The sequence below is a fragment of the Tachysurus vachellii genome, chromosome 24 (assembly GCF_030014155.1).
Source record: "Tachysurus vachellii isolate PV-2020 chromosome 24, HZAU_Pvac_v1, whole genome shotgun sequence".
NCBI classification, from domain to species: domain Eukaryota; kingdom Metazoa; phylum Chordata; class Actinopteri; order Siluriformes; family Bagridae; genus Tachysurus; species Tachysurus vachellii.
In genome coordinates, this window is record NC_083483.1 from 7,139,588 (window position 1) to 7,167,004 (window position 27,417).

The 27,417-nt window shown below is 39.1% G+C and overlaps 2 protein-coding genes across 3 annotated transcripts in view; one reads left to right on the top strand and one right to left on the bottom strand.

The window, feature by feature from the left end:
- The first annotated feature begins 4,681 nt into the window (after positions 1 to 4,681).
- Positions 4,682 to 26,930, top strand: lonrf2 (LON peptidase N-terminal domain and ring finger 2). Of its 2 annotated transcripts, none has more exons than XM_060859923.1 (12): positions 4,682 to 6,343; positions 12,776 to 12,894; positions 16,450 to 16,575; positions 16,822 to 16,986; positions 18,309 to 18,501; positions 19,352 to 19,454; positions 20,584 to 20,698; positions 23,122 to 23,243; positions 23,472 to 23,630; positions 23,740 to 23,902; positions 23,990 to 24,139; positions 24,436 to 26,930. In XM_060859923.1, the coding sequence occupies exons 1-12, from the start codon at positions 5,644 to 5,646 to the stop codon at positions 24,592 to 24,594; spliced, it is 2,274 nt and encodes a 757-aa protein (XP_060715906.1). In that variant the 5' UTR covers positions 4,682 to 5,643; the 3' UTR covers positions 24,595 to 26,930. The 2 variants fall into 2 exon arrangements, with proteins under 2 accessions (XP_060715906.1, XP_060715907.1); XM_060859924.1 differs by having other exon boundaries at positions 4,683 to 6,343; positions 16,453 to 16,575.
- The window catches only part of irs2a (insulin receptor substrate 2a), a 374,597-nt gene continuing 353,565 nt past the window's right edge, over positions 6,386 to 27,417 (bottom strand). Inside the window, exon 3 of the transcript XR_009647703.1 lies at positions 6,386 to 6,413. The gene's annotated coding sequence lies outside the window, so the exon portion shown is untranslated. The remainder of the gene's footprint in view (positions 6,414 to 27,417) is intronic.

Here is a 27,417-nt window from a genome sequence, read left to right on the forward strand (position 1 = left end):
CATTTTTCGTAATTTGCTAGGTAATGAGTAATTAAACCAATTAATTTGTTTAAAATAAATATGTACATGTGTTTGCTGCATAAGTATTCACCCCTCTGGGTCAGTGTTGGTAGATCCACATCTGGAATCCAGATCTGATATTTTTAATTGTCAAAATTGCATAAGCTCTGTCAGTGTTGGTGATACAGATTGTTAACTGTATTGAGCTTGTACTGGGTTTGTACTGGGCTATTCGTGCACATTCTCCAGTGTAGTTTTAGGAATAGTGAACCTCAACAAGTCTCTGGCAGACTAGGACAGGTTTTCTTCTAGGATTATCTGGGCTTCAACCCTGACCATTCCCACAATGTGCTTCAGTTTTTGGTCCCATCAGACACCGAGAACCATTTTCTACATGAATATTTAACATGGCAAACTCCAAATGGCTAACAGCTTTCTTATCCCCATTTTTTCTATATGAGCTGTGTATCTTTCAACTCTAATGCTCCCCTTTCCTGTTCATTGACCTTTTGTTGGTGACTGCCACTGGCTTCCTCTAGTTCTTTTTTATTCATTTTTAACAATATGTTTAATTGTGCTTCTTGAGATTCTTTGGATATTTTCTATAACCAAACCCTTGACAAGGACATTTGACCTTTAATTCCTCTGAAAGTATTCATCATGTTTCACAAAATTAATTAGAGAATGTATTTAGTAATGCAACAAAAGTTGAAAAACACTGCTTTAGAAAATGCCTTGTCTCTGATCGTGATTGCATATGAATGATTAAAATAATAATTAAACACATACAAGGCACCTAAAACAAAAAATAATTCAATAAATACAACATTAGAAATAACGTATAAATATATATAGCAAAAAAAAAACAGCTCAGCAAGTGCAGAAATAAAATTCAAAAAAATCTGAATACATTATAACTTGCTTTGTGAATTTTTGATAAGAATTTAATTTGTTCATTTAATTTAACGAGTTCTAAGAAGTAATTATAGAGAAAACTTTAAATGGCATATCTATACAATGTACAAAAATATGAAGGCAAAAAAAATTGCAATCTTAAGACAAAACTAAAAGACAAATATAGTATAAAGCCAAAGGTTTGTGGACACCTGACCATAAAGCCAGATACCCATTGTAATGTATTTGTATAGAGGCACAAAGCGAGATCCATGAAGACATGGTTTAAGAAGTTTGTAGTGGAAGAACTTGAGAGTCTTGTACTCAGCCAGACTCATCACCACTGAACACCTTTAGGATAAACTGGAACACTGACTGAACACCAAATCTTCTCACCTGCCATCAGACCCTGATCTCACTAATGCTCTTGTGGCAGAATGAACACAAACCCCCACAGCCAAGCTCCGACATCTACTGGAAACCCTTCCTAGAAGAGCAACTCAATCTGGAATCAAATGTTTAAAGGGCACATATGGATGTGATGGTCAGGTGTCTACAAACTTTTTCTTATATAATTGTAAATTATAGTGTTTCATAGCTTTTAGGCCATATCTGTTCTAACTCACCACACTGGGTTTTCATTTTCTTTAATTCTGAATTGCTGCAGGATAAACTCGTGTTTCCTTTTTAGCTTCTTGGAAAAATTATTTATTTATATATTTATTTTTATTCGGCATTCATTGCTATTATTTATTAACAAACTGGATTGGTTATCTAATGCATGTGGCTCCTAACCACAATGACTCAAATATTCTGCTGAAAGCATTCATAATCATGAATAAACTGCCTGAGGTTAAAAAGGTTATGGAATAAAAAGTATAAAGATTGTTCTGTATAGACACTGAGCTTTGAAGTAGTTTCATAGATTCAGTTGGTTGTAGTATGACTTTTAATTTTAACAGATGGATAGAATTTCTCAACTAACAAATAAATAAACAAATAAATAAATACATAAAAACATTATAGTTATAGTCTGAATATTGCATGTTTCAGTTTTCCATCTTTATCAATAACTGGAATATCAGGTTTAGATGAAAAGGTTACAAAAGCAAAAAGGCCTCATTGTTTCTGTCTTTATGCAACACAACTCTGTACCAAACATTCAAATCAGTGTTCTTTTACAGACTAGAACACAAGAGGGAACATGTTGCCACAAATAACTTCACAGCAGTGAGAGGTTGCACTATGTCACATGGAAGTTAGTTGATTGTTTTCAGATGACGGAACATGTCAAAGTGTTTTATTCCTCTTAGACTACAGCAACTGACCACTGCTAACAAATTTTATTTATAAGAACTACATATTCTATCTTTTAAATCCAGCAAACAAGTTAGTTCCTCTTATCACATATAACATTCATTTCCTCATTAGTTTTTGTATTTTTCTCTCTCTCGCTATGTTATGATGTCAATCACTATAGAAGTCCTTATACATGTTGTCACTATAGAAACTATATCATAGTAGAACGAGTGCAACCATAACTACTATCGAAGAGCGTTTGTTATTGAGAATTAGTCAACCAAACAAATCAAGAATTCAAAAATGCTATATTCATTCATTCATCTTCTACCGCTTATCTGAACTACCTTGGGTCACGGGGAGCCTGTGCCTATCTCAGGCATCATTGGGCATCAAGGCAGGATACACCCTGGACGGAGTGCCAACCCATCGCAGGGCACACACACACTCTCATTCACTCACACAATCACACACTAGGGACAATTTTTCCAGAGATGCCAATCAACCTACCATGCATGTCTTTGGATCGGGGGAGGAAACCGGAGTACCCGGAGGAAACCCCGAGGCACGGGGAGAACATGCAAACTCCACACACACAAGGCGAAGGTGGGAATCGAACCCCGAGCCTGGAGGTGTGAGGCGAACGTGCTAACCACTAAGCCACCGTGCCCCCAAAAATGCTATACAATAATGGTAAATAATTGTTTGTAACGGTGTTTGGTGTATTTATTTGAGTAATTGTTATTATAAAGGGGTCCAAAACAGGAAGCCAGAAGTACTGAATATGCATTTGGTAGTTTACAGAACACTGATGGTCTCTGATTCTTCCTTTGTGCAAATAATGAATGGTTTAATTGCATTTTAATGGCCTGCTGTGATATTCACATCTGTCAAATTCCTGCAAATTGCCTAATGAACAAGGAAGCATTAATATGCATATAAACAGATCTGGTAAGTGTTCCATAAAATGCAAAACAAACTAAATTTGTTAATATTGTGTAAATATTGTTAATTACAAGTCGAATATATCCTGGATCTTTAAATGAACTAAGAAATCATCATGAGAATGATCATCATGAGACCAGTTGTCTTTACAAAAGTTCAATTTTAGCAGAGCTGTCCATCACTGGTACTTATGATACAGTACAAAGATGATCACAAATAGAAAAAAATTGGTTGAAATTTCCAAAAGCATATGTAAGTCATGCTCAGGCCCAAAACTGTCTCAAGTGTGTGAAAAGGAGATGAACATATCTGGGAATAAGTCTCCCACCTTGTACTCCAATATGGCTTTCACCTTTGGTCCCCAGTTTCTTCAAATTGTTCCCATCTATCCACAGTATATATCACCTCTGATCAAGACATTAAGAAATCTGTTCTAACCAAATGTGCTAAAATAAGTACAATTATTAAAAATTATTATATTACTGATTATAACTTGAGTTTGTATTTTATTTTATTTATTTTTATTTATTTTATGTAACATATTAGGAATGAAGGCAAGATGGTACAATGGAAAGAGATTTTGATAGATGGACATTCATTTATAAATCTTTTTTCCTGGTAAATAAATTATATAATTCTGTATAATACAAGTCTTCTTTCTGGCATGCTTTGACAGACCTACTTTAATATGTAACTGCTTTCAAAGGCAAAATAAAAGTCCAGGAGTTATAAAACAATCTAATGAGTAATACATGTTTCCAAGAAGCTGCAAAAACCCAGATTTATATAAAAGAAATGAGATAGATGTTGTGTTGCTACGAAGAAACCACAAAACCCTCGGTCCAGAGGACTTTCTTAATGTGAGTCTGTACCTCTCACTTCTCTGTAACACCAATATGACCATATCAACAGTTAAACACATATATATTATCCATTTATGTGACTGAAATGCTGTCTGTGGGGATTTCATAAAGAACGTTTGCATGTTTCTATTTATGATAATCTTGTCAGGTTATATAAAGACAGGATTGCATGACAGACCTCATATTAAGGTGGGGTTATGTGACAGACCTAATTGTAAGACAGTTATGTGACAGACCTACTTTAACAAGCATCTGACCTCAAATGCAGTGTAGCAATCCAAATGAAAAGAAATGAATTCAAATAAACAGACCAGATTAGTTAGGTCTTACTTTATGGTTTTATAACTCTGGAGCTGATCAGTCTGAAACCACTGTCTGACTGATACATTGGGTCTTATATAAAGAAGGCTTTTATATATATATATATATATATATATATATATATATATATATATATATATATATATATATATATATATAAAAACTTAACACGTGCTTTTAACATATAACTTTTTTGGGGTGACTGAGTGTAATCTGAGGTATTGTAGAGAAACTGACACTACTTATGTTATCTCCTGCTTTAGGGTTATACAACTCGTGTTTGTCATTATATAAGTGAGCTACATAATGTGCCAATGGGAGGGTGTCTTGGAGGTCACGTGTGGCGTAGTGGGCGGGACGAACGTGAGGTGTTTATTGTTATGTAGCGGGGTGGACGGACCGGTCCTGCTGAAAACCCCCCTGTTTATTGTTCTTCTTTTGAATTATGTAGCAAACGTATTTTGGTTAAAATGGACTATTCGGAATCGGTTTGTACGTGGTTTAAAAATGGAAAGGCGAAGTGTTGGAAAGCGCGGAGAGGAAAAAGAGTCAGTACCGGGAGTAGAAAGGGAGTTCAGGGGATTATGGACAGGGCAGTTTACCGGAGAGCTCGTGTTTTATTTACACACTGATACACGGTTTACAAAGCGGCGTCGGATGTTTGTTTCTCACACGCTTGATACGTGACTGCGACGCTTTAACGTGTCCTGGTTAACGCTTTGTTACGTTCGGCGTGTGATCCGCTCTGTTTGTCACCACAGACGTGTCCTTCTGTCGCCCGAATTCTCGCTCTAAATACTGTTTATTTCTCATTTCCTATATCATCTTTAAACTTTTTATGCTTTTGCTAAATGGTTCTACAAGTGTCGTCCCGTGTAGCACAGATCGCGAGGTGTGTGTGTGGGAGAGAGAGAGAGAGAGAGAGAGAGATCCGGATTGTGAGATATTTACGTAATTGATAGGCGATTAAAGAGGGAGCGCGCGAGCACGTGCGTTCTGGTTAATGACTTCACGTTTCATTACGACGTGTAAAATGCACGTTCTCTACATTTGACGTCAAGGCCTGGCCGGATACGTTGCTTTTATGTAGTCATTCCAGCATCAGGTTTATTGCCAGGTACCGTAGGGTCTACATGTACAGGAATTAGTGTATTATTATTATTATTATTATTTTTATTATTATTATTATTATTACTACATATAACATATATATTACACGAGGTAGCGATTTGATCACCAAAGTCTTGTACTTAGAAATGTTCACGTTTCTTAGTATTTATTTTTTTGTGTAGATAATAGATAAGGATTTAATTAATCAAGGATGGACACTGAGGTCCAGAGTTGTTCCGAGCATTTTACGCACGAGGCGAACGCAGCCGGTGTGTGCACAGAAATGCTGGAAGTGGCTGAAGAAGCGAGTCGGGCCGGAGATTACGAGCTGGCTATTGAGATCTATTCATCTCAGCTCTCCGAGCTCCACCAGCCTGATCGGGGGCTTTGCCTACGCAAAGCAGACGCTTTAGCTCGCGCCGGGAGGATCGCCGAGGCTTTGGACTCGTACTGCATCGCCGCGGACCTGCATAGGCTCCGTGCCGAGGAGCTGCGGCTCTTAGTGGAGAGTATTGCGCGCACAATCCGCGTCAAGGAGCTGCAGCCGAGCGCGAGTTCGGCCACCTGTTCAGACCTGGACGAGCTCGAGCATGAGCACAAGATCGATATGTTTTCGTGTCGCCTCTGCAAGTGTTTGTTATCCGAGCCAACGACGCTAGTGTGCGGTCACACGTTCTGTAAACGGTGCCTGGAGGACGCGGGCGTCAACGAATGCAAGTCGTGCCGCACGAACACGAACAAATCGTGGTGCACCAGCGGCCTGCGGTCAAACGTTATTCTCAGCAGCCTGATCGACAAGTGGTTCGAGTCGGAAAGTAAATCCAGGAGGTGCTGGATGGAAGGGGAAAGCTTGTGGAAAAAACAAGAGCTACAAGGTGCACTGGAAAAGTATAACCAAGCTGTGGATTTAGGTAAGGGTGAATAATTTGTGTGTGTGTGTGTGTGTGTGTGTGTGTGTGTGTGTGAGAGAGAGAGAGAGATCTGGACGCGTGGTCATGCAGCACTGGTGCCGTGACCTACTTCTACTGGTAGCAGTTATAAAACGACTAGAAGGTTCCTCAAGGACCTTTTTTGGGAACAGTTTCTAAATATAACTTGTATTGTTAATTTTCAAGCCTAAATCGCATTATATATCATATCCACTTGTTCATGTTGTACCTTATTGATGCTCAAAGATAAACCAGCAGTAGTGCTATCAGTTATGACTCAGTTCATCTGTTTAAGTTATTAAATCATAAGTCATTCTTATTATAACCGAATACACTTTTTCTTCAGTAACAGTTTCTCTGAATATCATCGACTGGCCTAGAAGGAGCACAGTAGAAATAAGTAGAAATACGACTCTATTAAATAAAACTAGCAGCAGACACTTACAGCAGTGGTCCAGATAGTAGGTACTAATTATAGTACCAAGTAATTAAAGTATTAATAATGAACTACAGATATGTACTCTTAGGAAAAGTCTGCATGAGATCCTTTATTCACACACGGGACAAAGGAGACAAGAGTTACCAGGAACTTAATGTTATTTCTGTAATATTAACAACAAAGATGTAAAACGCATAAAAATTGCAAAATAGACAATGGACATGATTTTTTTTTTTTTTTTAAGAAAATCATGAATTATGAAATCTTTTTATTTTAAATATAGGATTTTTTTATTGCTACTACTACCTTGACTACTATTAATATCACATTATAATATAATTATGACAATGTAATTGATATTAATTGTGCGTTAATTTATTTATTAAGATCTGTTAAGATCTTCCCCGTTAAAAAGTATATTGTAGTAACAATTAATAAATTAATTATTTTCATTAGTCTCTTATATTTTGCTGTTTTGAAAACCCTTAGAGCATCTGACCCATATAGTAGATCTATATCTAATTTCAGGCTTAATTGTACAGTCTCAGAAGAAATCCCTGTACTCTGGATCATGTTGATGCCTTATGACTTGGTTTTTAATAAACCAAGTAAATGAGGTCGTATAGGTGGCAGCTTTTACATCTTGATTTTAAAGAGGTCAACGAGAAGCTGTATAGACAGTGGAATAGACACTGCGCTCTATTGAGCAAGCCTGCATCCTGTTTCTCTCAGCTAGCTGATCACGCCTGACCTAATTCAGCCCACCAGACCCTATATTCTGACCCGTTTATGTAAGGGAGCTGGGTGGAAGCAGCTGGTTTGTGACAAGAGGGCAAGAAAATAATGCAGCTGTATACCGAAGATCAGAATGAGAAACAGTCAGTGCAGAGAACAATTGTAGCTAGCATTCCAACATCGTGAGTCTGATTATCTCAGGTCACACATTCATGCCAGCTGCTTTTTATTATCTCCTGGGCCTTTATTGTTCAGGTCTCAATCTGTACACTTAAAGTTATTTAAATAAATGAATATACATATACATAATTACATCAGGTTATGTGGGGGGGAAAAGCCTTACTCTACTCCGTTACAAAACGATTTGACCCAGCAAGTCACGTATCATTTTTCACTATTCAGGAAAATCTGCATCACAACACGTCTCAAAAATATGTTCTTCTGGCTTCTGATAATTGTCAGAACATATAATCAAGGCTTCCTCTCTCAAGGCTTCCTTGTTTTCCAAGCAAATGTTGTTAAAGCCAAAGAGCTGCTTTTTAAAGGTAGATCATAAAAATTCTGTCAGCTGATACAATATTTAATTTTATTTATTTATTTATTTATTTATTTATTTATTTATTTATTTGGAAGGGCCTGTTCATAATGGTTATGCAATATTTTTGACCCCATTATTATTCTCAAAAGTATCATTCACAAAGCTGCCCTCTGAATAAATATTTTTCCCTCTTTTTCTCCGCTTTCCCCTTTTAGCTCCCAGAAAAAAAAAGTTTTTCTTGTGTGCTTCAAAAGCATACTTTTCCTTTGAAATCGTCATACTGAAATCTAGCAAATGTGTGCACCACACAGCTTGTTTATATTAGATTTTAACTTTGGTAATAAGTAAAGTACTAAGTGATTAATGTAGTAATTCATTTCTTTAATTTAAAAATGAACCACTACAAAGAGTTTTACTCCAGGCCAACTTCACATAGGCAACATGGAATTTTGATATAAACTGATAATCATCAGCCATAATATTAAAACCACATGCCTAATAGTGTTTAGGTTCTGGCTTCTGCCACCAAAACAGTTCTGTCTCCTCGAGGCATGGACTCCACAAGACCTCTGAAGGTGTTCTGTCGTAACTGGCACCAAGATGTTCGCAGCAGCTCCTTTAAGTATATAAATATTTTTCCCTCTTTTTCTCCACTTTCCCCTTTTAGCTCCCAGGAAAAAAAAAGTTGTTTTTTTTTCTCCACGGATCAGATTTGTGTTGTTTGCTTGTTCGAGCACATCCCATTCTGGTTAATTTGGAGGCCAAGTCATCCCCTTTAACGCTTTGTCATGTTTCTCAAACCATTCTTGAACAATATTTTCAGTGTGGCAGAGAGCATGATCCAGCCTTTAGGGAATTCTGTTGCCATGACGGGGTGATTATAAGATAGTTTAGGTAGGTGGAACGTGTCTCAGTAACAGGGGTTTCCCAGCAGAACATTGCCCAGAGCATCAGGTTACCTCAGCTGGCTGGCCTCTTCCTATAGTGCATCCTGGTGCCATCTCCTACCCAGGCAAGTAGCGCACGCATCTGGCCGTCCATTTGATTTTAAAGAAATTGTGATTCAACAGGCCAATTCTTTCCCCCCCCACTGATCTATGGTCCATTTCAGATTCCCATTGTAGACTCTTTCATTCATGGGCATTCTGACTGCTCTGTGGCTGTACAGCCCAATAAACAGCAAGCTGTGATGCTTTATATGTTTGGACACCATTCTGTCATATCCAGCATGAAGTTTTTCATCAATTTGTGCTACACGTAGCTCATTTATGGGACCAGAACAGATGGTACTAACCAGTGCATTCTAGGAACACCTCTCAAGAACTGCTGTTTTGGTGATGCTCTGGCACACTTGTGTAGACATCACAATTTGGCCCTTTACAACTTTGCCCACATCCTAGCGCCCATTTTTTTGCTTCCAACACATCTGCTGCAGCAACTAACAGTTCACTTGCTGCCTAATTTATCCCACTTCTTGACCAGTGCCTTTGCAAAAAGCTAATCAATGTTATTCACTTCACCTGACAGCGGTTTCACTCCAAAATGTGATCGATTCTCCAATTCTTGTCTTTTAACTGTCTTTAGATTCATTGACGTTCTGTGGGTGATGGGGCTTAATGTTCCACAACTGTCTAACGCTCTACCATTTGATGTTAGAGGTAGAAAATTCATTCATTTTCTACCGCTTATCCGAACTACCTCGGGTCACGGGGAGCCTGTGCCTATCTCAGGCGTCATCGGGCATCAAGGCAGGATACACCCTGGACAGAGTGCCAACCCATCGCAGGGCACACACACACACACTCATTCACTCACGCAATCACACACTAGGGACAATTTTTCCAGAGATGCCAATCAACCTACCATGCATGTCTTTGGACCGGGGGGAGGAAACCGGAGTACCCGGAGGAAACCCCCGAGGCACGGGGAGAACATGCAAACTCCACACACACAAGGCGGAGGCGGGAATCGAACCCCGACCCTGGAGGTGTGAGGCGAACGTGCTAACCACTACACTACACTACCGTGCCCCAGAGGAGCATTAATTGTATTGAATATACCAGATACGATTGCTGGTCTTCAGTGGCCAGTTGCCCCTCTAGCAGTACACAAAAGTGAAACGGGGTCCGTAAAGATCAACGATCATGTTCTATTCTTATTCAATGCCCCCTGTGATCACCTCTTGGGCTATAGCTCATATTTGTCTTTTTTTTTTTTTTTTTTAGCATGGCTCTTCTTGGATTAGATATCAGTGATATTCCAAATGGAGACAGTTCTAAACCACCCTGAAACGTTTAGTTTACTTTGTTGTTTCCCTTTCGTCAGTGTGTTGGAACTGTGCTACGGTGAAATGCAATCACCGTCCATCCCCAGCCCTAAGCCATAATCAGTTGATTGGTTATGAGGAAACTATTATCTTGGAGCTTAAGGTTTACTGTGGCTGATTATCATTGGCTAATTATCATGCTTTTCATCTGCAACATCAAGCTTTTCAAAAATGAATTTCATATGACTCAAAAAACTCTGTAGAACAGCCAGGATTCACATTTATAAAATCTTATTCACAGAAAAAAGTTAACCACTTAATCTCTAGCATATCCTTTTATCCTTGTTCTGTGTTTTAAACCGAGGAATTTCCTTCTTGGCTGTCAATCAGTTCTGAGATCTCTATCCAAATTGACTAGCTTCTGGCAAAATTACTCACTATATCCATATTGTGCGGTTTGGGACTTAGCCTTTCTGTTCTTTCTGCTTTCTCTTCCTCTCTTCCCTGATGGAGCGTGTAGGCGTTCATATTGGCGGTTTCGTCTCTTATCATCTCACACCATGCGGCGAGGCAGCCAAAGAGTAAACACATATGCTCGATTGACACTCTGCGCTGGATAGCAGCCCAACTGTGGGATTCTGTTTTTTTTTTTTTTTCCTTCTTTTTTTCCTCCTTCTTTGTTGTTTGAATGTGACAGCTTCAGCTTTGAACACAACCAGTCATGTGTCTTGTTATGGTTTTGCGCATTAGTCACGCTTCAGCCGGGCGTTTTGAGCAAAAAGACGATGTATTGTCGATGGTGGAGGGGACGTGCATCTCTCGGTTCAGAAAGCCATTCAGTGGAGAGCTGGTCCCCCTGTGTAAAGTGACACACACAAATGGATCACTTATGAAATGCCATATTTTTGGATCTCGGAGATTTGATCTGGTTCTTGTTAGGACATTTTACTTTTGGCTTTGATCCAAGATGCCGAATGGCTTAAATGAGATTTCAGGGAGTTATTGCATAACAGAGCAGAGTACATGTTTGATCACCTTGATTAAGCAAGAAAGCTTTTAGGTTACAGGAAAAAGCAATTTAATAAAGGCCTTAGATAGAACATTCCATTTTTAGATGGAACATTCTGTTTTTAGACGGAACGTTCTGGTGTATCAGAAAACAGTTTTCCGTTCCAAACGAGCGCACGTTACATAAAGTCTGGGTTAACCTGACCCGTTTGATCTATCTTTACACAGATACGGTATTACACTCAAATAGGATGTTCCTGCACCTGCTAACCCTGTGTTTTTTTTGCATGGCAAGGAGAGTTCAGGCTCTGTTTTAGAAAACAGAACCATGCAGTGAACTATACACTTGGATTATATTCCCCATATGGATGAAGGGTATGGTGTGTGTGTGTATAGCTGGGAGATACAGACTGGTGACCAAATAAAGGTAAAATTAGTGACCAGAGAGACATAAAGATGCTTCTATATGTTTTGCATGATGCACATACTTTGGCATGTATAACATGCCGAGCAAGGACAGAAAATCTTATATATGTTCAATGTTATTTTGCTGATGGTTCGTTTGGCTAGTGTTTCAATAGTAACGGTAATCAAAATGGCTTTTATGTAGATCTCTGTGAAAAAGGTTGAAAATGGTGGTGGAAAGTGCACATTGAATGGCCATAATGCTAGTACGTTAGCATTAACAGAAGAGCGAGTGTTGTTCAGGTAACTGAGAACGCTAGTACAGAAGAACAAGCCATACTTTTGTTTTGCTAAAAAAAAATGAAGGAAAACCCAATCATCTCATTAATTTTCTATGAAAAAACGTGGTTTTCTTTTAGCTAGCATAGCAGATTTAAGCTAACTCTTCTACACATGACGTTTTTCTTTTTTACACCCATGATTTTGTTAAGCTGTATGTAAGTTTATTCCCCTCGGTGTACAATAATGGTAGTTTTTCCTTAATAATCTTATCTGAATCTTTTGGTGTCTTATTCGAAACTGCTTTATCTTGGAAGATTTTTAAGCCCCTTGCTGGCAGCGAGGTAAACTTCAACCGATAAACAACGTAAACATTACTGATAATTCCTTCCACTGTCCCCTGAGCGATTCCCGGCTTCTCAAGTTGATCGAAATCATGTTTTGCTTTGAGTTTTCTTTCTGAAAGACAATAGCATTCGATGGCAAAAATTATAAATGACAGATTATCATTTAAAATTCTTTGACTATAATTGTAGGTATATTAATTAGTCCAAATATCACTAACTGCACCTTTAAAAGTCCTTCCTGCCAAAATGCTTTTAATGAAGCCTAGAAGGCACCAGCTTGTCATGCAAATTTTAAAAACAAAGCAGAAGCAGACCTTGCCAAAGGTCACATTTTAATGATGTCCTGACTGACTGAATTTGTGCTCTAATTTTTATTTTATTTATTTTTCCCCCATAGCGTCTTCCATCGTTAGTTTGCTAGCACAGCGAGCCGAGCTACACATGGACATGAAGAACTTTAACCAAGCGATCCAGGATGCCGACAGCATTTGCCGCCTCCTACCAGCATCACCAAAGGTGAGAAGCAACCCTGATCAACAGTTTACATATGCTTGAATGTTTGGCCACATTATAAACACACAGGTTGACACACAGAAGTTGAAATGGCTAGAAAAGTGAAGTTTCCACACCTGTAGCTCATTGTAATTGTAAATAGTGTCTGCGCATAAATAGTCAGAGAGTTTCTCAGCTCATGAGGTGATGCTCTGACTCGGCTGGATACTGCAACTTGGGGAAGACAACAGCAAATGGACCTGTGTTAAAAAAAAACGCAATGGATCTGCGTAATAAGGTAGTTGAACTTTTATAAAGCAGGAAAAGGATATAAAAAGACATCCCAACAAGAAAATGCCCAACAGTACTGTTAAGGCAAGGCATGGCAAGTTTATTTGTATAGCACATTTCATACACAGAGGTCATTCAAAGTGCTTTACATAGAAATTAGAAAACAATTTATAAGAGAGAGAAAAAAATATATGTAAAAATAAGAGACACATAAAATCATAATAAAAACAAAGAACAGTTAAAAAAATGTGATTTTAATAAAAACAGTTTAAAATATGTTAAAAAGAATAAAACAGGAGTAAAAGTGATTTGGATAAAAAGTGCAGTCAGTGTGAAGCAGCACAGTGATCATTCAGTAAATGCAGAGTTAAACAGATGTGTTTTTAATCTTGATTTAAAAGTGTCTACTGTTGAAGCACATCTGATCTCTTCTGGAAGCTGATTCCAGCTATAGGTGGCGTAATAACTAAACGCTGACGCACCTTGTTTTGAGTGAACCCTTGGTATCTCTAACTGACCTGATCCTAATGATCTGAGTAGTCTGATTGGTTTATATTCAATTAGCATATCTGTAATGTATTTCGGTCCTAAGCCATGAAGTGATTTATAAACGAGTAACAATACTTTAAAATCTATTCTAAATGTAACTGGAAGCCAGTGTAAGGACCTGAGGACTGGAGTGATGTGCTCAGATTTTTTTGGTTCTGGTCAGAATTCTGGCAGCAGCGTTCTGTATGAGCTGCAGCTGTCTAATGGTCTTTTTGGGGATCCCAGTAAGGAGTCCATTGCAATAATCCACCCTGCTGGTGATGAAAGCATGAACAAGTTTCTCTAAGTCCTGTCTTGAGACAAAACATCTAATTCTGGCTATATTTCTGAGATGGTAATAAGCTGATTTGCTTATCGCTTTCACATGGCCACTGAAATGAAGGTCAGACTCTAAAATTACACCAAGATTTCTGACTTTATTTTGTGTCTTTAGACCCCTAGAGTCAAGGTGTGTGTTAACCTTGAGAGTTTCATCTTTATTTCCGAATACAATGACTTCGGTTTTGTCTTTGTTTAACTGGAGGAAGTTTTGACGCATCCAACTGTTAATTTCATCAATGCACTTACATAGAGAGTCAATGGGGCTGTAGTCATTAGGGGACAGGGCTAAGTATATCTGGGTGTCATCTGCATAGCTGTGGTAAGCAATTTGGTTCTTTTTCATTATTTGACCAATTGGGAGCATATACAAATTAAAGAGAAGCGGTACAAGAATTGAGCCCTGTGGGACGCCACACGTCATGGATGTCCACTCAGATTTATGGTTACCTATGTTCACATAGTAACCTCTCCCTTTTAGGTATGATTTAAACCATTTGAGGACCATCCCAGAAAGCCCTACCCAGTTTTCCAGTCTATGTAAGAGTATGGTGTGATCTACCGTGTCAAAGGCAGCACTAAGATCTAGTAGCATCAGCACTGATATTTTACCTGAATCAGAGTTTAAGCGAATATCATTTTATTATCTTTATGAGCACTGTCTCTGTGCTGTGATGCTGGCGGAAACCAGATTGAAAATTGTCCAGATAGCCATTTGAGTTTAAGAATTTGTTCAGCTGATTGAAAACAACCTTTTCAATGATCTTGCCTATAAAAGGAAGATTTGAGATTGGTCTGTAGTTGCTAAGTATGGTTTTGTCTAGGTTACTCTTTTTTAGGAGAGGCTTAACAACTGCCGTTTTTAGGGACTCTGGAAAAGTGCCTGTGAGCAGAGAGATATTTAAAACTCTGATAAAGAGGTGTTGATATAGGTGTTGAAAGAGGTGTGGGATGTGGTAGCTCAGTGGTTAAGGTTTTGGACTACTGATCGGAAGGTCATGGGTTTGTACCCCAGGACCAAGCTGCCATTGCTGGGCCCCTGAGCAAGGCCCTTAACCCACATTTGCTCAGTTGTAAGTCACTCTGGATACTGGTGTTTGCTAAATGCCATAAATGTAAATGTAAATGATACAAAGCCATGGTCAGGTATGTAGCCCAAGAAAGATTTCACTTGAACACACATGACCTGCATGGTCCAGTTGTCATGCGAAAGCACCCATGCCACAAAAAGGCCTTCCTTCAGTACACAGACAGCACCTAGACAAGTCTGACAGCTTCTGGAGCAGAGTCATGTGGAGTGACGAGACCAAAATTAAACTTTATGGTCACAACCATAAACGCTATGTTTGGAGAGGAGTCAACAAGGCCTACGGTGAAAAGTACACCATCCCCACTGTAAAGCACTGTGGTGGATCTCTTATGTTTTAGGGCTGTGTGAGATAATAATCTAAAGCACAATTATTTTGTTTTTGCTACACAACAAAGACTTTTAGGCTGAGAAGAATAGGCTTAAGGCCATTTAAGGCCATTGCCCTTGCTGTTGCAGTACTTTTAGATGTAAGTAATAGTATCTGAATGAATGATGCTGGACATTGTCACTGTGATATTGTGATATTTGTTTGATTTTTCGTCAGCTATGATGACAGATTTTGCATTCTCTTGTATCCATTGTGTTAAATACTAAATAAAGTGTTGGAAAAAAATGGTAATGCTTGGCAACAAACCCATCTCATATGTGGCATTAGTCATATAATCACTTGGGACACTTGTTGTCAACAAGGACGTTGGATTAAAGCGATAACTCGTTAAAATTCATCCCAATCAAATTCATAAACACGTCGTCCCTTTTCGGAGCTGTAGCGAATCTGACTCCACAGACAGGTCGTACTCCTCTACGTGTGCACACGCAGCACAAGGTTTAATCCAGCTGTTCGTCTTTCGATTTTACACACAGCTAGCACCAAGACAGTACATGAAAGCGTTAGATCAACTTAAATCTATAAGCACAAATTGACATCGTTTGGATAAAGGATAATGAAAACACAGGGTAGATTCATTCATCTTGGAAGCTGCTAGGGCTTCGACGCCGTTAAGAATAAAGCTACCTAGCTTCCAAGACAAAACCAGTGAACGAATCTATCCTGCTGTACGAAGATGAATGCACATCAGTCTGTAACCTGTTCAGGCAACAAACTTGAACTGCGTTTAATTGAAAGACTTTCTAGATTCCTTGTTGACGTTGCGAAATACTGCTTTTCTAGAAAATCTTTAAAATCCTATGTTTATTACAGGTCAAGACCCCTTTTTTATATTACAAGGGGCTCCTTTGAATGTTCTGGTGTTAACTTTTTCTACTGGGATTGTTTTTGGTCTGTCGCATCAGTAATGAGAAGACGTGCATTAATTATGATGTTCTGTCAGCAGGCCCACTACATTAGAGCCAAAGCACTTTGCTGTGTTGGCCGCAGAGAAGAGACGTTGCAGGAGTATTTTATCTGTGTAGCACTCAAGCCAGACTGGACTTCTGTCAAGTCAGAGGCACAGAAGGTAAACTTGTTCCTCCTTTATCATTTTTTCTTTTCCACACATTGTGCATAACTAACATTATTAATAACATTTAAGTTAAGAAGAAAATGTTGCTGGAAGCTCAGTATTTCCTCCCAGTGGGAATGAAATTCAGTTTGCCTCGAGTTATTACGACGTCAAATGGCCTTGGGGGATGAGGCACATTTACACAAAGTTCTGTTGTCCTTGAAAATGTTCCAAACTTTCTGCCTCTGTCTTTCTCCACAGATCCTGTGCGAGATGTTTTCATCCATTTTTCAGAACGACGGTCTGGTCACTCGCCTCCATCCGCTTCAAACCTCAAGCTCATCCCCTCGCATCAAACCTTCGTCACTTCTCGGCTCTCTTCACTTTCCCCCGACAAGGGACGGAGCCAGAGCTGGCTGCTCCAAAGTTCGTCCACACGCTCAATCCTAGACATAAATAACATAAATTCACATAACACAAAGTTGTGTGCAGTCAAGTGCAAAAGTTTGTCCGGGTCAAAACAAAGAAGTTGGGATTAAACTACAGCAGGGCTTGGTGTTATAGGACTGTAATCAATGATGAATCACTTTATTTGATTACATGTAGACACGTGTAGGGGGGCACGGTGGCTTAGTGGTTAGCACGTTCGCCTCACACCTCCAGGGTTGGGGGTTCGATTCCCGCCTCCGCCTTGTGTGTGTGGAGTTTGCATGTTCTCCCCGCGCCTCGGGGGTTTCCTCCGGGTACTCCGGTTTCCTCCCCCGGTCCAAAGACATGCATGGTAGGTTGATTGGCATCTCTGGAAAATTGTCCGTAGTGTGTGATTGTGTGAGTGAATGAGAGTGTGTCTGTGCCCTGTGATGGGTTGGCACTCCGTCCAGGGTGTATCCTGCCTTGATGCCCGATGACGCCTGAGATAGGCACAGGCTCCCCGTGACCCGAGGTAGTTCGGATAAGCGGTAGAAAATGAATGAATGAATGAATAGACACGTGTAAATGATTCATCTTAGGCTTCAGCCATTTATAACGGTCACAATTAAAGTTGTTGAAGGTTAAATGGTCGTTCCCTCACCAGGAAGAAAAATGGTGTTTGTAATGTTTGAGGAACCTGATCACATTCTTGTGGTGGAAACTAAACGGCTTAACCTCTGTTACCAAAACCACTGGCACTGGAGACTCCTTCCAAAAATGCCACATAATCGGTTGTTATTGAAAACTCCACCATATCCATAATTCCACTTCTACCAGTAAGGTCCTTGTCATGTCCTTGTGGTTACTATGGAAACAACATATTATTGGGAGAGTGTTAATATAATCACTGTGGCCAGAAGTATTGCCTGTGACATGCTGTTATAATAAATGGATCAACACCAGCAGCATCAACACACCAATCAATTCAACAAGATTTATTATTTTTTCAATATAGAATAATTGGTTTGTCGTGTTTCAGACATGATGATGGACTACTGATTAGAAGCTTGTAAGTTTAAGTCCCAGCGCCGCCAAAGGCATCTACCAAATGCCGTAGAATGTAAAAATGGAACGATAATGCAACGATAAGTTATTAATAGTCGGGGCAGACTTTTGTACTGAACTGTACGTCTCTACATGTAAATGCTCTCCATAGTTGGTCTCAGTCTTTGTCCCCTTTTGTAAGCTATTGCACCGCTGAATGTTTGTGTTCCATCAAGATAAAAATCTCAGCATTGTTGTGCTCAACTGACTCGAGATGTATTTTCATCTCACAGGACCCTGCACTAGGTAGTAACAAAGCTTGCGACGGTTCGAGTTCCTCTTCCTTAAATCAGCCAGAGAGCAGCATCGAAGAATCTAAAAGCCTGGCAGCAGTGCTCTCCTCCCTCCCCGTGGCTTCTGGTGTGAAAAGAAAGTGCTTGGCTGATGATGGTGTCTTTCTGCCTCCCAGCAAGATTCTCAAAGCAGGTACGCTCTCAAATTACAGCTGTGACATTTACTGAATGTGCGACTGTGAAATTTTAGTTATGAAATCTGTGTACTCTTGTGTACTGAACGTATGCTGGAGAGTGATGGAATGTTCCTGTTTTTTCTGTACTGTATAAACCTTTAGGGATCAAAAAGGCAAAAAATTTTATTTAAAGCCCATTCATTCATTTATCCAATCAGCCCAAGAGCTCAATTATCCAAGAGCACAGTATCGTACAGAAACAGGTAAAGGTGTGGTCGGGGTACCGGAAGATTGCCAGACCGGTTGTGCATTCTGTGACGCTTTTCTGCTCACCACAGTTGTAAAGAGTGGTTATTAGCTTTACTGTAGCCTTTCCATTAGGATGAGCATTGTTACCTGACCTCTCTCATAAGCAGCAAGTTCTCGCCTACAGTTGCTCGGATGTTTTGTGTGTGAATCTCAGGAGTCTAGCAGTTATGAGATCGTCAAACCAGCCAACCATGCCACAAAGTCACTGAGATTACAATTTACGCCTTGCTGATGTTTTATTCATTAACAGATCTGTACCTGCACGATGCACTGCATCTAATCTAAGATTCTGCATCTAAGATTCAGATAAGATTATTAAGGAAAAACTACCATTGTTGTACACAGAGGGGAATAAACATGCACTGCATAGCCAGACTCAGGACAGACAGTTTGAAGCAACTGTTAATAATGTGACATTTTCTTTGAGGAGAAATTTATTTTGCATTTTTCGAAGAAGGCTTTTTTCTGTCTTGTAGAAGATACTACTACTTTTTTATTTTTTTTTTTTAAATAAACCTACCAGTCATGTACCCTACTCCTTCTTTACATCTCTCTCAGATCCACCGAACTCTTCACAGACGACCCCTGTCCAGTACGGGACGAGGACAGTACCGTCTCATCTCTTGGACAGTGCAGACATGGAGTGTTCTTTATGCATGAGGTACATTAGACATGTGGGCACTCCTGTGGTTATATTATGCTGGATTTTAAGTCTTCTTTTCCAAGTTCTATAGATCAAAATACCATTTAACTGTAATCAAATATGATGATAAGCTTCACCACATCCACTCAATACACCACACGTGGTGCTCGGTGACAAGCCTGCAAATTAATTTAATAAAGTGCTTCCACACTTCTGATGGCTTAATGACCGTTTCAGCCGTAACTGTCGCCGAACACGACGGCTCGTTTTCTTTTCTGCATGTCAGGCTTTTGTTTTACTGGAAGAAGAAAGAGGAAGGCTGGGATTATTAGGTTATGTTGCATGTCACAGTCAGCTTTTAAAAATTACCGGCTGCTGTTTAAAAGGAACACGAAGTCTCCGGGACAAAATGGTTTAGAGTAGAGAAGTGATTTCTGATCAGAGGTTTCTATCTACTGCTACATGTCGGATCAATGTAGCATTATAAAAGATTTAAGAGAAAAGGTTTGCCATGCTCTCTAGGTGGGAGATGGCATACTGTCACTCCTGTGTCAATCACCGCAACACTATCCAATTGTAGGTCAGCGAGCTTGTGTATGGAGAAGAGGGTGGATAGCGTTTTCCTCCCAGTGCCATGTAACTCAACATGAGAGGTGAAGAGTCCCAGAGGAAGCACGTGTTAGCCAGTTGTTCACTGCCATGTGACCGAAAGAACAAGCCGGTAGGTGGGAAGTAACAGGTCGGACAAACTGGAGCAGACGGGAAAATTGTGTAACAGAGAAAAAAAATACACGAAAAACAATAACTTTTAACTGTACATCAGCTTTCCTTTTCTTTTTTTAAGAGGCACATCAGAAAATTGCTGAGGGCTTGTTAAACCTGATGCAGCGCTAAGATATACAAAGATACAGATAATCCTTTTGGTAATTCGAGTCTGATTATTCCACGTGACCTTATTGGTAATTCGAGTCTGATTATTCCACGTGATTATTCTGGAACGGAATGTTCTAAGACGGAGCGTGATGTCATTTGTACACTATGCCACAAACCAGTTTTTCAAAGAATTATAAAACTAGGTACAGTTACACAACACAGGTAAAAGGTAATGAAAGATAATCGTGTGTACCATCTGTCTCCGGTTTACTAGGTTGTTCTACGAGCCTGTCACCACTCCCTGTGGACACACCTTCTGTCTCAAGTGTCTGGAACGTTGCCTGGATCATAACCCCAACTGTCCTCTATGCAAAGAGAACCTTTCAGAGGTATTGACTTCAAACACGTGGCTTGACAGTGTACACATGTTTTGTAGTAACGTGTTTGCTGAATAAGGAAGTACAGTTTGTGAAAGATCATGACATCCAATAAGTACACTCTGGAACAAACTGTTTTTATTTCCCCTTCCAGTACATAGCATGCTTTGAGTTCAAAGATTTGTTCCTTCTTTTATGCTGCCTCTACACCCCTATGTGCTATGGTATTAGTGACACTATAAGGCACTAGGTTTAATAAGACATTTAATAATAAAGGTACTAAACTGTTTCCCACAACACAGTTTTTATTAGGATTAGCATCAAATAAGTGTTTAGCCTGTCCTTGGGTGGTGATTGGGTGGACAATGTTGACGATGATTTAATTAATCACATCAGCTCTGACGGTAGCTCTCGTTGTAATTCAAGGCACAGATTTACATTATGCAAAACATAATGCAGGATTGTTTCTATAGTAACAAGTCATTCACAGAAGCTTGTGTTTTGGACACTCCAGAGATTTTGTAAATATCATGGATTGTCCCCATGCATTGGCATCTCTACATTGTCTTGTGTGTCTGTCCAGGGTATTTAGTGTGAGAGTCTCCAGTGTCAAGGCTTTGTAACAGTCATATAAAAGACTGTAACATTAAATTCAGAATCACATGAATGTCAGAGAGATTCAGATCTTTTAACCTCTTAAAAAAAAAAAAAAAAAAAGGAGGCTGGTGAGGGAGCTACTGTTCGTAACTTCTATACCACAAGTGATAACATATTATAAATTGACAACATGACTATCAGTGACAACATTCATATTTTACGTGCAATGGTATAAGATGAATAAAACACTTTGGCATTTTGTTATTGTTAAATAATCAACTTCATCGAGCAGGTGGTGTTAAAGTTTTGACTAGTAGTGTATAACTTTGGGTTTTTGTCCTGTTGCCATCCACCACAAGCACGGCTGGTTTTTAAAGGAAGGTAATGTGGTATGCTCAGTGGTTAAGTGTGGGACTACTGATCGAAAGGTTGTGAGTTTGAATCCCAGGACCACCAAGCTGACACTGTCGGGCCCTTCGGCAAGGCCCATAGCCCTCAATTGCTTAGTTGCATACATTTATGCTGCTCTGGATACGATCTTGTCTGCTAAATGTCGTAAATGTTACTTAATCACTGAGTAGAAAAGTTTTAAAAGCCATTAACATTGTTACATTTGCTTTCGGAGTAATGTTCCATCTGCAGGAACATTAGGTAGCTGATGGAATGGAAATCAGCATTGAGGATACAGTTCAATCTGTGCCGTCTTCATTAAGCATGCAAACGTCTCAGTACATCATATACCACTAGTAATTCCTATGTTCTTCATCCTGAGGCTGACAATCTTGAGACGGTGCTCATCATTTTGAAACCCCTTGCACCAAATGCACTTCTGGTTTCATCCAAGAGCCGCTCAGCCAGAATAAGTGTACTGATAGAATTTATCATAATTTTCATAACTTCAAAGAGTTCTTCAAAGTTTCAAGAATGTACAGATCAAATCCCTCCTCACAAAGGCAGATTGTAACGAGTACAAAACATGTTGTTTGGCAGGACTAGAAAATCACAGCGTTCATGTTTGGGTTGAGACTTGGATAATGAGGCACTGTACAGTAAATAGTATTTTACTTGGACTATCGCTTTCTTCACATCAGGGAGACCTTATACAGTATAACTATTGATTCTGTTACAGAGGCTGGACTCTAAAGACACTACATTTTGGGTCTTTCTTAGTTATTTACATTTACAGTATTTGGTAGACAACCTTATCCAGAGTGACTCATTTATACAACTGAGCATTTGAGGATTAAGGGCCTTGTTCGAGGGCCCAACAATGGCTCCTTTTAGTCAAACTCTCAGCCTTGAAATCAGTAGGCCAAAGTCACTGAGCCACTTCCTAGCCCTTTTAAAATGCCTTGAAGCAAACATGTTAATAAATGATCAAATTTCTGGCCATTTTATCCAAATATATATGGATACACAGATGGAGTGGTGTGTGTACTACAAATTGGTAGTTTCATGAAAAAAAAGTTAAAAAATAAAGTTAATCTTTTAAATAGATATTTTTATACTAATATTTACTATATAATCATTAGATGACAAAGGATTTTCTTGTAAATAAAAGTGAAATGTGGTTTAGTCTTTGTGACCTGTGGGAGAATTATTGGTAGGTTTGTTGACCATATATGGTTTTCCACAAGGAGCAACGCTTGGCCCTCTAACAGCTTCCTTCTAATAAAGTCAGCTTGTATGTTGTTTTAGGTTTTATTACTCTGAATTGTATTCATATAAAACATGATTCACACGTGACAGAAAGTTCACAGAAAGTCACAGAAAGTTCAAACTCAATTTGAAACCTGATTGCTGGACAAAAACACAAAATTTCTTTGTTGTAATTGCAGTATCTTGCCACAAGAGGGTTCAAAAAGACTTTCCTGATGGAGGAGGTACTTCAGCTCTATTTGCGTGAGGAGCTGGAAGAGAGGAGGAAAGTGCATGAAGAAGAAATGAAAGAACTGTCCAAGTGAGTCCGTCTCACAACATAACTCTGCAGATGCTTACGTTGTTTTTATTCTACCTTCTAAGTACTGATTTTATGGTTATATAGACATTTTGTAGCCTATTAAACCGATCTCATTTCTAATGAAAGCTGCATGTGATGCATAAAAACATTCCTGTCTCTAAGAGCGAGTGTGATTTTATTGGTGTGTAATGCTAAAGTCATTTATGCTGTTAATTTTTTCCATTCCAGCTTGAACCAAGAAGTTCCTATCTTTGTCTGCACCATGGCATTTCCCACAATCCCCTGCCCGCTGCACGTATTTGAGCCTCGCTATAGGCTGATGATCCGCAGGGCCATGGAAACAGGAACCAAGCAGTTTGGCATGTGCATTTCAGACGAACTGAAAGGGTGGGTGGCTTCAAGACAACAATTTTTTTCGAACAAGAGTCTCTTCCAACACAATTAATGTAGGACACAGTGTGCAAAGCCTAACGTCAGGATGTGTTTGATTCAACAGTTTTGCAGATTATGGCTGCATGCTGGAGGTGAAAGACGTGAAGTTCTTCCCTGACGGTCGCTCGGTGGTCGATACGGTTGGCATGTCTCGTTTCAAAGTGCTCAGCCATGGTCAGAGAGACGGCTACAACACGGCCAAGATCGAATATTTGGAGGACAAGAAGGTACAAGAGAGAAGTGGGAGTGAGAATGTGTTTGTGATGTAAGGATTGTCTGTGTCTTACATCCTGATGTTTTTGTGTGTGTGGAAGGTGGAAGGAGAGGAATTATCCGAGCTCCTGAAGCTGCATGACTCGGTGTATGATCAGGCCACAGCCTGGTTCACATCTCTCAAAGACAACATGAAAAGCCAGATCCTGAGCCACTTTGGTCACCTACCTGCAAAAGACCCCAACCCACAGGTGAAACATCATTCCAGGATGCATATCAATGTAATCACAGCATGACCTTAAAGACCTCTTTAACACTAGCCAGTGCTAACCAATTTTAAACATTAACGAACAACAACAAACAAATACATACCTAGTTTGGAAGCACATTTATGTTTCAGCCTGTACTAATGGACTAATACCTTGACTGATCATATTGGGTTTTAAAAGTCGTTGTGTTTTCCATGAAGTTCCATGATTAACAGAGTACATACAGATTACTTAAGATTAAACAAATAAACAAATGTATCTTATGTCTGTGTTTTCAGGGGAACCCGAGTGGGCCGGCGTGGTGCTGGTGGCTCTTGGCTGTGCTGCCTCTAGAGAATAAAGCTCAGCTCACCATTTTGGCAATGACATCACTGAAAGACCGACTCCTCGCCATCCGCCGCGTGCTCATCTTCGTCACCAGGAAGCGCCCTCGATGACCTTGGCCTTCCTCGATCCTCACCGTCGTCATAGTCACTGTCTATTCAGGAGCCACAAGAAAGGTAGCGGGCCACTGAAGCAGCTTGTCGAGTCTCTCATCATCCGTAACCACTCGCCGAACCATTAACTCGCACGCACAGGCTCTACAGTGCACAGTCCCTGTTGATTTACACAAAAACAAAAAAGACTGACCGTAGCTAAAGACGTAAAAACTGAAAGAGGAAGCCCTGTGCTGATAACCGAACGCTGTGAACATGCCACTCCTGCTTTGTGCCTCGTACGTGTGTAAGGCTAACCAAATGCATCTCATGGGTTTCCGGTATGTTTACTGGTCCAGTGGCCTGCTTGTGGTTCACACATCATGTACTAGTTAAGCCTGCACACAACATTTTATTACCTCCTTTGAAAAACCAGTCTTGCAAGCCACACATTGCACAAATCTTCATTACAGGCACGATGATGGAAATTGAACCGTTTCACAGGACGAGCAATCAGTCGGTATAGTGGAGGGTCAAAACAAAGAGAGAAAATTTCCAGACCTTTTTGAAGATTTATTACAGCTTGATGTCCATTTTGGAAAGCTAGAAATGTTTACTGTATCTTGAAAGGGAAACATCAATCCTATATTAAAATGATAGCTAGAAATCTGACTGATTGCTGTCACTGGAAACGAGTCGAATTATCTGCCTTTTTTTTTTTTTTTTTGTCGTTGTTTTGTTTTTTTTTTGGTTTGTTTGTGTGTTCAAATATGAGTATTTCTGTTAATAACACACTTTGTCTCCCCAATTTAAGAACACTAAAATAACAATTATAAATATTTGGTTAATTAGCTTGATTAACAAACAAGCTACATAAACATGTCTGAATTCTTTCTGGCAAAGAAATTTTGCTAGAAAGGTTTTAGACCTTAGACCTATCCAAGAACACATCTCACAGTTGATGACTCACATCTCCTAGTGAAATGGACATCAGCTGATCACTTTGGTCGACTGTCAATATGGTTGCCATTCTAGTGCACGGTCAAATGATCATCAAAATAGAGAAGAGCTCTTGTATGCTGTGTACCAGTGACCATGCAGAATTAACTTGAACAGATACGACTGAATAAATTAGCAGTTATTTCCTCACAGATATTGGCATGAACAGAGAGGAGTTGACTGAAGAAATAATGATGAGATTTGCATTTAAATGCAATGTGAGTGACTTTCACCTCAGGTAATGAGCTCAATTCGATAATCTGATGTTCCTGTCGAAAAGCCTTTAACATTTATCAGGAACATAAATGTCGAAGTGCAGTGCATCTTTTGAGTGTAGTTGTTTGGAACTGAAGTGTGATTTTTCTTCCTTTCTTTCTTATGAGTTCAGGAAAGTCTAGAGTTTGAAAAACGTGTGGCGGCTTTGGAAAACCCTTCACACCGTGTATCACTGAGCACTGTGCTGAAACTGATTCAGTTCTATGTGGTTTGTTACTGAAAAGAAGTGGTCACTTTTTTTCCAATTTTGATTACTAAATTTATAATTTGTTTACATTTTTGCTTTTCATGTAATTGACGCCAATCAAATTGATACAAAAAAAAAAAAAATACAAATTTTGTTTGTGAAATTTTTAAGTGACCAATGCATTAGAACTAAATATTAAACAGAGCACTGGTCTTTCAGGTTTTAAAAATACAATAGAAAATTTATGCTGGGTGGCAAATATTTTTGCTAGTTTTGTACCGATAATGCTGATGACCCCAAGTAAACTTCAGAGCGCGAAATCAAGCGTATGTTCGGCTATAAGTATACATTATCTTACCAAACAATTAACTAAATATAACACGAGTCCTATAATAGTCCAATAAATGAAAATGACCAAAAAACATCCTGTAAGATGACAAGTTCTTGTAGCCCATATCATTCATGACCTACTTTTTTCTCAGGTTGCAAATAGTTTTAATTAATTTTATTTCCTCATTGTGGACAGCTTCAGAATTGGTCCCTGATCCAAAAACTGAAAATATCGAGTCTACTACTTTTACCATTGTATGTTCTATGCATCTTTACCTTCTGATTCTGCACAGTAAGCAGTTTGTGAAACTTTACCTGTTGAAAAAGGTTTATGAGCATTTGTGTCCTGACAAATCTGAGGCCTTGGACTGACCTTTCTTTATTTATTTTCCTCCATTTTTCCACTGTGACTGATTTTCTTTCTTTTTGTGATGTGCAAGACTGCGTGTAGCTCTTCTTTTCTCATGTAGCATCTCCTCCTGGTTACTGCACAAATGCTGCATTTCTATGTCGATTTGTACGTTCAGATAAAATTAAAATGATTTTATATTTTGCATCAAAACAAGCTCCTGTTTAAAGGTTTTTTTTCTATGGTTGTTTTTAAATGATAATGCTTTGCTTTACTTTTTATTTTACTTTAATAGCTAGATATAAATGATTGTTTTTTGCTCGTAAAATAGGCTGTGTGTGATGACTATACATTGATTTAGCTGAATGTTTCACTACAGTCTTGTATATGAAGTTACAAAAAACACTAATTTTGGGTGTCTTCCTCGAATTATGCTAGAAAGTTTTCAAACAACGAAGCCCACTTAGACATTGTACAGGGTACTAAATTATACTGTGATGCACCAAAATACCTTAATATATTTGTGTTGTCAAAGGTGATAAAAGTACATAAATTCTTAAAATGTGAAAGTGCAATTACTCATCGAAATAAATACTCGGGCAAAAGTTGAAGTAAAACTTCAAATTTCTTATTTATGTTAAAGGAGGAAATATAGAAAACAACTAAAAGGATGAAAGTACAAGAAGGATTCATAAAAGAAAAG